General features: G+C 34.6%; 1 protein-coding gene across 5 annotated transcripts; it reads left to right on the forward strand.

Annotated features, from left to right (window-relative positions):
* The first annotated feature begins 608 nt into the window (after window positions 1-608).
* Window positions 609-7535, forward strand: LOC113773208 (1-acyl-sn-glycerol-3-phosphate acyltransferase 1, chloroplastic-like). 5 transcript variants are annotated; one of them, XR_003468773.1, is made up of 8 exons: window positions 609-838; window positions 974-1017; window positions 2813-2888; window positions 4443-4619; window positions 4704-5110; window positions 5290-5391; window positions 5704-6000; window positions 7150-7535. XR_003468773.1 is itself a non-coding variant. In XM_027317793.1 (7 exons), the coding sequence occupies exons 1-7, from the start codon at window positions 760-762 to the stop codon at window positions 5926-5928; spliced, it is 1110 nt and encodes a 369-aa protein (XP_027173594.1). In that variant the 5' UTR covers window positions 609-759; the 3' UTR covers window positions 5929-7141. The 5 variants fall into 5 exon arrangements, 2 of the variants coding, with proteins under 2 accessions (XP_027173594.1, XP_027173595.1); XR_003468774.1 differs by lacking the exon at window positions 7150-7535 and adding an exon at window positions 6175-7141; XR_003468775.1 differs by lacking the exon at window positions 7150-7535 and adding an exon at window positions 6716-7141.
* The last annotated feature ends 4062 nt before the right edge of the window (window positions 7536-11597 follow it).

The following is an 11597-nucleotide window of genomic DNA, read 5'->3' on the forward strand; positions in this document are numbered from 1 at the left end:
AACCAGTGACCCAGTCCCTCTGCCGGTTTCCTTACTGGGCCGAATTTAATAACTAAAAGTTGTATAAGAGTTGAGTACTTTTGTAGATTAATCGAGTTAACTTCTTTTTTTTTTTTCCGAAACAAACCATTATATCAAAATACTTATCAATAATTCTTTCCTAAATACCTTCACTATTAAAAAAAATCCATCACTATAAGGAAAGGTTATGAATGCGATCCGCAATTTTTAACGAAAGGATTGATAATTATATACGTAAGTATTTTTGCATTTCTAAGAATGAAATTTATAGTCAATTACGCTACTTAATATTTTCTTTTTCAAGAAAAAAAGGTGACAATGAGAAGATATCTATGTCGTTTCAAATTTTCATTGTTTTGTGATGAACTTAACGGTGTAGTTGTTTATTATACTATTATGTACAAATAGAATTGAGTAAAATGAGATTTAGATACATATATACATAAAATAAAAGGGTGAGATGGAGGGAGTATTTCATAATAATAATACTAGTATAGTATACAATGCATAAATACATTAGGCATAAAAAAAATTAGAGAATAAACACATTAGAGGCTTAGAGCTAGTCTTGTCAGTTTCGTCATGTCCCAAGTTCGAAAGGTCTACTATTCCACTACCCCTGTTCTCTTCTCATAATCTATTCCTCTGCTGCATAGATTTCATCAATTACCCAAAACCTCGCATTCAGATAGCTGCTTTACTGTGTGTGTGTGAGAGAGAGTGCAAAGGAAAGGGACAATGGTAGTCTCATACCTGTCTTCCTCATCCAAGTTCGCTAATTTCCAGTTCCATCCTTCCCCTCCACTCCACCATTTCCGTAAGCCCCCTTCCTTCCCCACTTCACATTTTTCTGTGTGTTGTATATACAGTGAATATATGTTCAACTCTTTCTATAATTTTTGTGTTTGATTGTCTTTGCGGCTTTGCTTCTGCTCTTTTTTTTTCTTTCCAGGTCAAAAACCAGCTGGGTTTTTCCTCTGCACCTCTGTTCGCCCTGTAATTCCTCGTCCATCAATTTTGCATCTTTTCTGTGTACACACATACACACACGCAAGCACACACTTATTGGTGTTGTAATCATTTTAATTGGAATCCATTGTTTTTGCCCATGTTTAGATAGCTATATATGTATTCTATTCTGTGGGGGAGATAGCTAATGAGGAAGGGGTTAAAGGCTGATTATTATGCTTACTACTAATTATTTGAGAGGAAACGAAAAATGTTAATTTGTGGAAGTGAATACACACACACACACACATATGTATACATGTGTATATATATACATTGGTTAGAGATGAAAATATGAGTTGTTAGACATTGATTGTTACAAATTTAGTTGGCGTTGGCTTTTTGAATGCTAATATGACATGACGCTTGCTCCCTTAGGCGGCTTGGTGGTTGATTTCTCAAATTGAATTTGGAGATAGAAGTTTCCCAATTGAAGTAGAAGTTATGTTTTGCTAGTCATGTAGCATTTGATTTCTGTTTTCTTGGTAAGAATTAGAGATTAATATTTAATGTTGTGCTTCAAATTTAGCCAATAAGGTTTGATTCTACCAGTTTTGTGGTTTTTAGAATTTAGTAGAGCTCTCAAGACCGGATTTTCAGCATATTGTCGGGTAACGATGATGGAAGCGTAATAGTTGCAATTTTGTCAGGCGTGTTGTCCACATTGAACTTGAGGGAGCGTTGTTGTGACATGCATTTGACTGCATTATGACCTCAGAAGTCTAGGTAACAAGATTCCATTCAAAATTAACAATTCTAATAATGAAGATTAATACTGTCAGAGGCCAAAAAAGTAACTTTTCTGTCATTTGTCCTAACGTGGAAATAGTTTATGGAATACCTTTTACATTTTGAAATATTTGAATCTGGTATTTGCATAAGTTTTGGATTGATTAGTAGCACTTTAGCCCTGCAAACCAAGTTCACTTGAATTTGTTTGTGATCCTTCCTCATTCTTTTATCTCTGAGTGCTCTTCTATTGGAGAGAATGTGGAAGAAATATAGAAGAACACCTTTATTTTCTCTTTTGTAAAATCTGATTCAGCTTGTTTGATGACCAAACCCTTGTCCTATACATGTGATAGTTATAAATTTGAATGCCTACACGGAGAAGATTAAAATTGTTTGTAAATGTAGAATCAAAGTAACATGTTCCATGGCCTTTTGTTTTTCCTATTGGAGAGCATGTGGACTATGTCAAACATATGATATGATGTGAACTAAGGGTCCTCGTGCCTTGGCCAACATTAGAATTATTTTGTCTGTGGAGCCAGCCAAAGGCTTTGTGCACTGCTGCTATGGTGGCTGTGCTGTCACTTTAATTTACTATATCCGGTCACATTTACTCCCAGCTGGAACCAGAAAGCACTTACTCTTTAAATGGCACCTTATAAATGACATATTGATAAGGCACACGGGATTTTTAATACTAATCCATCTTTTAGAGCAAGCCTTTTGTTCGACTGACTTGGATGTCTGCCAATTTCAAAATTAAAGAGGATCTCTGCTTTGGGCTTTGTGTTTTGTGTGTGTGTGTGTGTGTGTGTGAGAGAGAGAGAGAGAGAGAGAGAGAGAGAGGATCTCTGCTTTAAATCCTGTTTGATTCTTTATGCAATTTATTGGCAAATGCAATCTCTATATTTCATTCAAAAGGTAAATGTATAACTTCTCATTTCTATGACTACTACAAGGTGCTAATGCTATTTAGAAACCCAATTTCCTGCCACGCAAAGATACTGCTGTCAATGAGATTTTTGACTGTCTTAACTGCATTCATCTACAGAAGTCAAATGCTCATGATAGATTCCGCTTTGGTCTTTTTCCTCTCAAACATTCTACTTGGAGAATTTCAAACATATGTAAGTTCATTCTGGACATACATAATTGTCAAACACTCCTTAACTATTACTTTCACGTTCTGTAATGCATCTTCTTGATTGATGTATGTCGTGACTGTGTTTCTGTTCCCTAAATTAACAGCCTTGTCGTGTTACTTATTGATTATTTATGATGTCAGTTTCAATAATGTTGATTTTCTTTTGTTAATTTGTGTGAGCTGCCAAGGCTTTTTCTACTCTTTCTTTTCTTGTCAGTGGATTTTGCTGTCAAGTTCTTGAAATTTGCAGTGACACCTTTATCTTCCTATTTGAAAATATTTTGTCTGAATAGTACAGTATTCTTTGCTTTTACAGCTGATTTAATTATTATTATATGAATTGTATAACAAATACACTGCAATAAGTTGAAAAGCAGCTTGCAATAAGGTTTCCATTTTAATTTTTACCATATAAATTCATGATAGTCCCCTGTTGGAATACAACATGATAGTTTCATTCAATTTGCTATTCAGCTGCATCTTTGAATTAAATTACCTAAGAATCATTAATTGAGTTACTTTGTGTTATTTGTCAGACTAAAGTCTGAGTTTAGATTTTGCATCCGAATAAGATAAATTTCATGAAGTTGTCATATTTGATCTTTTTGCTTGTGTCTAGCTGGAAACATCTTGCAAACTCTTGTTTATGATAAATCATAAATTCCATAAGAGCTATAAAGTTGATTTTGATCCAACCTCTTGGAAAATTTGACTGGGAGATGGATGGTGATAGCAAACCTAGTCAAACTTTTAAAACTTTATTGTTTAATTGGGGAATGTTTGAAATTGGATGGTGAATTGGGAAATAGGAAATATATTAGATTGCAACGTCATTTTTGCCCAAAATGATGTCTTCACTCTGAAAGTCTCGGTCATGTATTGAACCAATGATTGTACTGAGTTTCCCATGCATATCTGGATGAAATCTTGAACTATTATAAGGGTTTCTTCTGAAAGTTATATTCTTTGTGAGGCATTAGTCATGGAGCAGTGAAAGTGAGTACTAAGGTTTTTGTGAAGAGTACTTGCTGTTTCTATAGAGTAATACTGGCTCAAAATATTAAAAAATCATGAGTACGAAACATTTTGCTTGTAACTAGATATAAAATTTGATTTCTGTATCACATATCACCTGGGGCTTTCCCTAAAAATTTAATTATCTATAGAAATATGGCTCGTTGGAGAGTAAAGAAATTGCTGAAAGTATGAATGTAGAGATATTAAGCATGTAGTAAGTTCGTCATTACAGTAGTATTCTTATAATTTTGAGTGTCCTGTCTGCTTCTGTCTCTCTGCCTGTGCTTTGACTTTTAGAGATCGTATCCACTGCCTTACATATCATTTTCAAGGTATATATATTTATGTTTGTGCATATGTGTAGATGTGATATCATTCTTTTTTGTTCATAACAAAGTCCGGTTATCGTACTTTCCATCCTTTCTTTACCATCTCTTCGGCATTCTTTCTTTGCAATAAAACTGAACTTTGGGCATTGAAGATCTAATAATTTGTCTATTTTCATACTAAATTTTTACAGATGATTTTACAAGTAAAAGAAGGTGTGCTCATGCATCTCGGTTATCTTTTTGCCCTGTCGAGAAGTTTTGTGGAGTATATGATGAATGTGTTTCAGATAGGTGTAAATTGTCAAGATGCATCATTAGATCTGATATTTCTGCCAGTGGTTCTGCTACTGCTTCCTATCCACTATCAGGTATATTTTCAACGTCTTCTGTTATATATATTTTTTTTTTCAACTTCAACCTTTTTTTCTTCATTCTTTTGTTTTTGGTTGCAGAATCTCAAGCAATCTCAAAATTCAGAGGAATTTGCTTTTATGCTGTAACTTCTTTTGTTGCCATTTTTTTGTTTGTGCTGATGGTGGTTGCACATCCTTTTGTGCTCTTATTTGATAAGTATCGTCGTAAAGCACAGCACCTCATTGCTAAAGTCTGGGCACTCTTGACTATTTCTCCGTTTTTGAAGATGGAATTCGAGGGTTTGCATAATCTTCCTGCCAAGGATGCTCCTGCTGTATATGTGTCCAATCATCAGAGTTTTTTAGACATATATACTCTGCTTACTCTTGGGAAAAGCTTCAAATTTATAAGCAAAACTTCTATTTTTCTCTTTCCCATTATTGGATGGGCAATGTATTTCCTGGGCACTATTCCTTTGAAGCGCTTGGACAGCAGAAGTCAACTGGTCTGTTTTTCCTTCTGCTTATAACTAATGTTCTTGGAGTTAGCTCTGCTATTTTTGATAGAACTGTTGTTTGTTTACTCCTGGTTTTGAAGTTATATTGTCTTTCCATTTTTGTTTTCCATTAATTTGATTTAAAACTTGCAATTTTGGCACACTGATTAATTAGTTTGTGACATCAGGATTGTCTTAAGAGATGCATGGATCTTGTTAAGAAAGGAGCATCTGTTTTCTTCTTTCCTGAGGGAACTCGGAGTAAGGACGGGAAATTAGGCACTTTTAAGGTGAGCTGCATTTTAGAAATTTCTGCTGCTTCTATAGAAAAGCACAATACTATAAGCATCCCTTTTAGAGATTCTGGTCATGTTGATTGTGGAATGATATATTTGCATTTAGATAGATGAGGTACTTTGCTTCTTTAATTAGTAATAGTGAGTATGACGGAATTAGAGCTTTCACCTTTTGAATGTTAGACACTTGGAATCAATCTTATATATATCTTTTTCTCCATTTTTTTATTACCCAAGTTTGCTAATTAGTCTCAGGTATGCAAACATTCCGAGCTATAATGCCATTCTCATTCTGGTGTTTTATAGAAAGGTGCATTCAGTGTTGCTGTGAAAACTGGAGTGCCCGTGATTCCAGTTACTCTTATTGGAACAGGCAAGATAATGCCTGCAGGAATGGAGGGTCGACTAAACCCAGGAGGAATTAAAGTTGTCATTCACCCACCCATCGAAGGAAAGGATCCTGATTTCTTGTGCAGTGAGGCCAGAAAGAAGATTGCAGATGTGCTAATTCGTGAAGGTTATGAAACTTAATGCAACAGGAATTTTTCTGTACTGTCTTAGTGTGAAATCTTTCTTGTGGAGCAACGGAGTGCTAGCTCAAAGGTATGAAGATATGAACTTTATCATCCTCTGATCTCTCTTGCTTTGATGGTTTATATTGATTTAACTGAAAACAAGTTACAAGCATTTTCAACCATGTTTAGTTCCTCTTTGGAGAATTGCTTCATTTAGCATATGCAAGTCTTTTTCTCTCCCTTGACTCCCCCTTCATGTCAGGGCCGGAAAGAAGATGGGCATAGATTATCTCTAATGGTATAATAAATAAACGGAAGGGTTGCTGTCACAAATTGTAAGACAGTAACAACTCTATATATGAATGTCAGTTTTAAAGAGATGTGCACCGACATTAGATATTTAATCTGATAGACATGTGGTGCTCTCATTTCAGATTCAGTGGTGAGCTTATCTGTTAGAATAATATTCTCTCTGTCTCTACCATCCCTCCCCTTCTGCCCTAGTAAAGATCCAAAAATATTTATCCGCACATGGTCCACTTGTTCCTTTTTTCCCTTGATTTTGCTATCTGGATTCTGAAGTTTTGAAGTTCCATTCCATGTACAGACATCATATATTTGCTCATGATTAGTGATTTATTTGTGTTGGTCTTTTCTTCATGTGCTTTCTGGGGGTTGGGTGTTGATCTTCAACTTTAGCCTAGAAATTCTTGATCCTTTCTGCTTGTGTTATTTTGCGATATGCTAATATTCTCCAGCTTCTTGAACCATTTTAGATCTAGTTTATTTCTCTCTTGTGCAAGTGTGGAGATTGCTGTGCCGAGTATTGTCTAGGAATTCGTTAGTGGTTGCCTCCCTTTCATCAAACCTGTTTCTTTCTGCTTGGTTTATTTACTCCAGAAAAGCTGAAGGAGAAGTGCAAATAACCTGTAACGTGTCGCTTAGTACTTTTCTGTTACTAGATTTCTTCTTGACTTGAATTTATTTGGGAGGGTCACTATGTTCATTAAAGTCTCTTTATTTTATAGAACTGCCTCAAACCACACAAGTGTGGAAGAATGTTACTTTGAGGTCTTGGCATCAATCTGATGTTAAATCAACTCAATGATGGATATTCCTTTGCAAGTTTAATGAAAATGTACTGCCAAGAAGAAAAGAACATTGTTTAAGAAGTCTGTCTATACTAGCCTAATTACTTATGTCATCTTGTGTTCCCACTTTAATTCCCCTTGTGCAGGTTTTTTTCGAATCTTAACTATTTGACCAAACTTTGAGGAGAATTTGAATCTAAACTTACTTCCAGTTGGCTGGTGAAGTTTTTATTTCCACCATATACTAACCGCAGTAGTGATGCTTCCGAGATAGAGCTTGTAGATTTCCATCTTGAGTTACATTTTTGGTAAATTCCGTGATACCCTGCTTTTCCCATGGCTGAATGGCTAGTATCCTTTTAACATGTAATCATCATGATTTTCAATGATTGCATGCGACTGAAATTATATGTTGTTTGTAAATGTGAAGATATAGTAGTTTGCCGGTCGTGAAATCGGCACTTGAAATCTTAAACATAGAGAGACACTAACGTAGAAAACTCTAGTAGGGCAAATTATAGCTTTGGCTTTATTTGAGATTTTTCTACAAATTTAGCTACCAGCCATTTTAAGTTTCAAGTTTAAGATATGGCTGCCATTTGTAGACTTCTTTCAGTTTAATAGACATTTACCAATTTTGACATTTGACCCCTTATCTTATTGATGTCTTATGGTTTGAACTTACACTACCTAATGTTTGGACATTAGGCAAGTTTGTCCTAGAGAATCTCAACTGCTCCATGGTAGAAAAGACAATTGCTGATGACTTCTCATCTTTCAAGTGTTTTAAGAGTATTCAATGGAAACAAATGTACAGCTACCTTAAAGTTGTGTTGCAGGGACTTGTTATAATAGAATTTTCAGAAGATTACAGAGTCTAAATCCCTGAGGCCATCATTGAAGATGGCTGCAAAAGCATTCATTTAATCTTTGGCAAAACCAGCCCAACCTCCACTCCCCGCTCTGATTTCCTGCACTTTTCAAAGGACATTAGTCCTTAAAATGCAAATGGTCTCGTACCATTGCTGACCTTCTCCGCCCATAATCTGCATCATGAATATCATCAAACTTGGGTGATCCAAAATGTCCAATCGCCAAATATGTAAATATTGAGCTTAGTTCCCTTCCCACCCAGAGCTTGGAAAGTCAGCTTCTTTTACTTTTCACTTTTCAGACTCTTTCAAGGAGTTGGAGTAACAAACAATAAGACAGTAAGCGGTAAGCACGGGAATCACAGATTGCTAACTTTGATTATTGTCGTGTACGATCACATTAATCTTCAGTTACCATTGTTGAAACCTTCTTCACCCAGTTCCTTAGCTGATGGCACAAAGTTCCATTAACGTTAACCTCTTATCAAAACTTTGAGAAGTTACGGAATTCTGCACCAGAACCGAATAAAGACACTCTATTATTCATTCTGGATCTTTGGACGAATGATAGCTAGCCAGTAGCCACTAAGATTCTCTTAAAGGAGTCGGATTGGATGTCCTGGTACGTACAAGTTAAGCATTCAACTGTTCATGAAATTGATACTGCCCTCTACTAAAATGAATCATGGCTGGCGGCTACCATAGTCCAATTTCTAATTCAGGATATGCTTTGATATCTTTTCATACCAGGAAAAGCAAAGGAGATAAGAAAAAAGGAGACAAAAAATTAGATGTAAATTGCCTAACATTACTCTATCAGGATGACATTGGAGGCCTGCAACTTTTCCAAGATGTGCAATGGATCCCAGCCGGTAGAAGACAAAATTGTAGTGAGCGTAGGCGATGTCATTCGAGTATGTTATACTATCCCATGGGCTTGGCCCCTGTCGGGGTTTCTATCCCACATCGGCTTTGGGGGGTTGGGGTTTGGGTAGTTAAGTCCCTGGGAGCAATCCAAGAGTTGCCGGCTTTTGGGTTGACTTCTGGGATTAGGTTTAATTGTTCAAATGTCGTTTCTCGAAAGAAGGAGTATGTTATACTAATAAAAATAATAAAGTCATTAGTTTTTCGATAAATGACCCCTTATGCTCATGTGATTTAATCTTTTTTCACGTAATTTTTTCATAATTTCAAAAGTTACACTACATAATTTGTTCATAGTTTGATTTAACGTATCAAAACAGTAGAAATAGTCATCTCTAATGAAACTACCTAAAATATCAAAATTACTTCTACTTAAAAACTTTAAAAACCAGAGTTTGATCTTTAGCCGTGTTTTTCCACCCAATTTTTTTTATAAGTTTTAAAATGTATACATAATCACCTGTAGTTAACAAATAATTTCCATCTTTGATACTGAGTACTTTCGACATTTTCACAATTTAATACAAACCGTTAGCGAAGTATGTATAATTTTTGAAACTATGAAAAAGTGAGGCCAAAAAAAAAAGCTAACTCGCAAGAGGTTAAAGTGTAATTTACCCTTAATTTTTTCTACTCTGACACTGTAAAACATGAATGCGTCTAAATGTCTCCATACTAAAATACTAATTAATCATTATCAAGTTTTCTCATTCCTTTTTAACACTTTATAATGTTCTTACCATCATTGATGTGGAGAAGGTATTGAGCAATGACAAGTTTAAGAGTGCAACTCACAAGGTGTTGAGAACAAAGTGCAAAGGCCGTTACTCTTCAGCATCTTCCCTTAATCTGACACAGGGGATAAATGGGTTGAGCCATTGCCAAAGTTCACTGGAGAGATTGGAGCATCACCCAAATACAGAGGATTTGTGTAAAATGATTATATTCAAATTGGGATTCTTTGCTTACTTTCTCTGTATTGAAATTAGTTTCCAAATAATGTAATAAATTCGTGATTTTGCTGTAATTTTTCTTGCAAAATGTTCCTTCTTTCGTGCGGAAACTAGTTGCTTCACATTACTTAAGAGTAGTAGTCAAAGTATTAACTAATTGTACAAGTTCAGGAATCAGCATAAGTTACTTCATATTTGATTGATCTTCTAACTGACTAATTTCTCAATTGTTTCAAAAGCAACAGTTAGTGTACCCTAAACTACGACTAGTTTTCGGGTGCCACGCCAATGCCCAGGTTTAAGCTTACCATTTATAATTTTAGGGTTCTACTCATAATCCAATATGCATGTAATGGTTTTCAAATGGAAATTCATATGCATATTTGTCTATAATTATGATATATCTGCCATTGAATCTAGAGTAGATATACTTACAGGAGAGATAATTAATTGTATTAGGTTTGTTATGCCTAAATGGATATTAATTTGTTTTTGTTTTTGTTTTTGTTTTTGTTTTTGTTTTTGCTGCTATAAAAGTGCGGGCTTTGTGGTTTGTTATGCCTAAATATGTGTTATATGTTTTTGCTGATAATTTGGTAAGGATTATTTTGTTTTATTTTTTATTGTTCCGTTCATATGTTATAATTTTTTTTATGAGTTATCCTATTTTTTTGGGCTCATATAATATCCATTTTATATGGATAGGAATTCCATAAACTATTAGAATCAGAGTTAGTAACTATTACTTCTTATCTATTCATAATCGATATGAATCTAGAAGAGAATAAAATAGAATTTCAAGTAAATTATTGAATATTATAGAGCACAACGATCAATGTAGCGATATAGAATTTCAATTTTTTTATCACTCGATTAAATTCTAATTATCATCTACTAGTATTAGATAGTAAATAGTTTTAGTATAGTTAAATTAGTTAAGTTTTTCATTTTTGAATTCAAATGACATTTGGAATTCTTTTTTTTTTATACTTCTATATATATTTATATTATTTGATTCTATATCATATATTTCTAATTCTAATTAGGAATGATTAGTTCCTTAAATTGGCCAATATTACACCAATAACCGGTCCAATGTGGCACCATGCAATCCCCGACAAATTTGACAACTCAGCAGCCATTAACCTAACAAAATGTCCCTTGAATTGGCCAATATTACACCAATAACCGATCCACAATCAATTGCAATTGAAACAGTACCCACGCTTGGTACTTTTATATCTTGTAGATTTGGTTGAGGTAAATGTCATTGGACAATAAATCCTAATATACATTGAAGTTTTTCTTTCTTTATACAATATAAATTCAATGAAGTTCCAAAATTAGACCAAAGAAAAAAAGAGGGTGTGAATATTTTCTGGACAATGATGCTGGTAATTAGGAGGAATGACTTCACCCCTAGAAAAAATTGTATGCAGGAGATCAAGAAAGGAAATGAAAGGAACGGACCGTCACTCTTTTGCACTTTTCTACGGCCTCAAGTGAATGGAACAGACCGTCACTCGTTTTCAATTTTCTTCTGTCACAATTTCAAATTTGCAAATCATGGGGTGAAAAGAATGAAAGGAAAAGACCGCGCCACTCGTTTGGATTTCTCTACAGCCTCAAGCCTGCCGGACGACCACTGCCACAATTCTGAATGGAAAAATCATTCTAAAAGTCCCTTATATTTTATAAAATAATTTTTTATATCCCGATTTTTTAAAGTGTAATTTTACGTTTCTTATAAATTTACTTTGATCAAATTTGATTTCTACCTAAGGTTTCAACTAATTTTTTGTCGAAATCCACCACATGTCTTGCATGTTATCATTTTTTAAGGAC

This window comes from Coffea eugenioides, chromosome 6 (genome assembly GCF_003713205.1).
Source record: "Coffea eugenioides isolate CCC68of chromosome 6, Ceug_1.0, whole genome shotgun sequence".
Classification (NCBI taxonomy): Eukaryota; Viridiplantae; Streptophyta; class Magnoliopsida; order Gentianales; family Rubiaceae; genus Coffea; species Coffea eugenioides.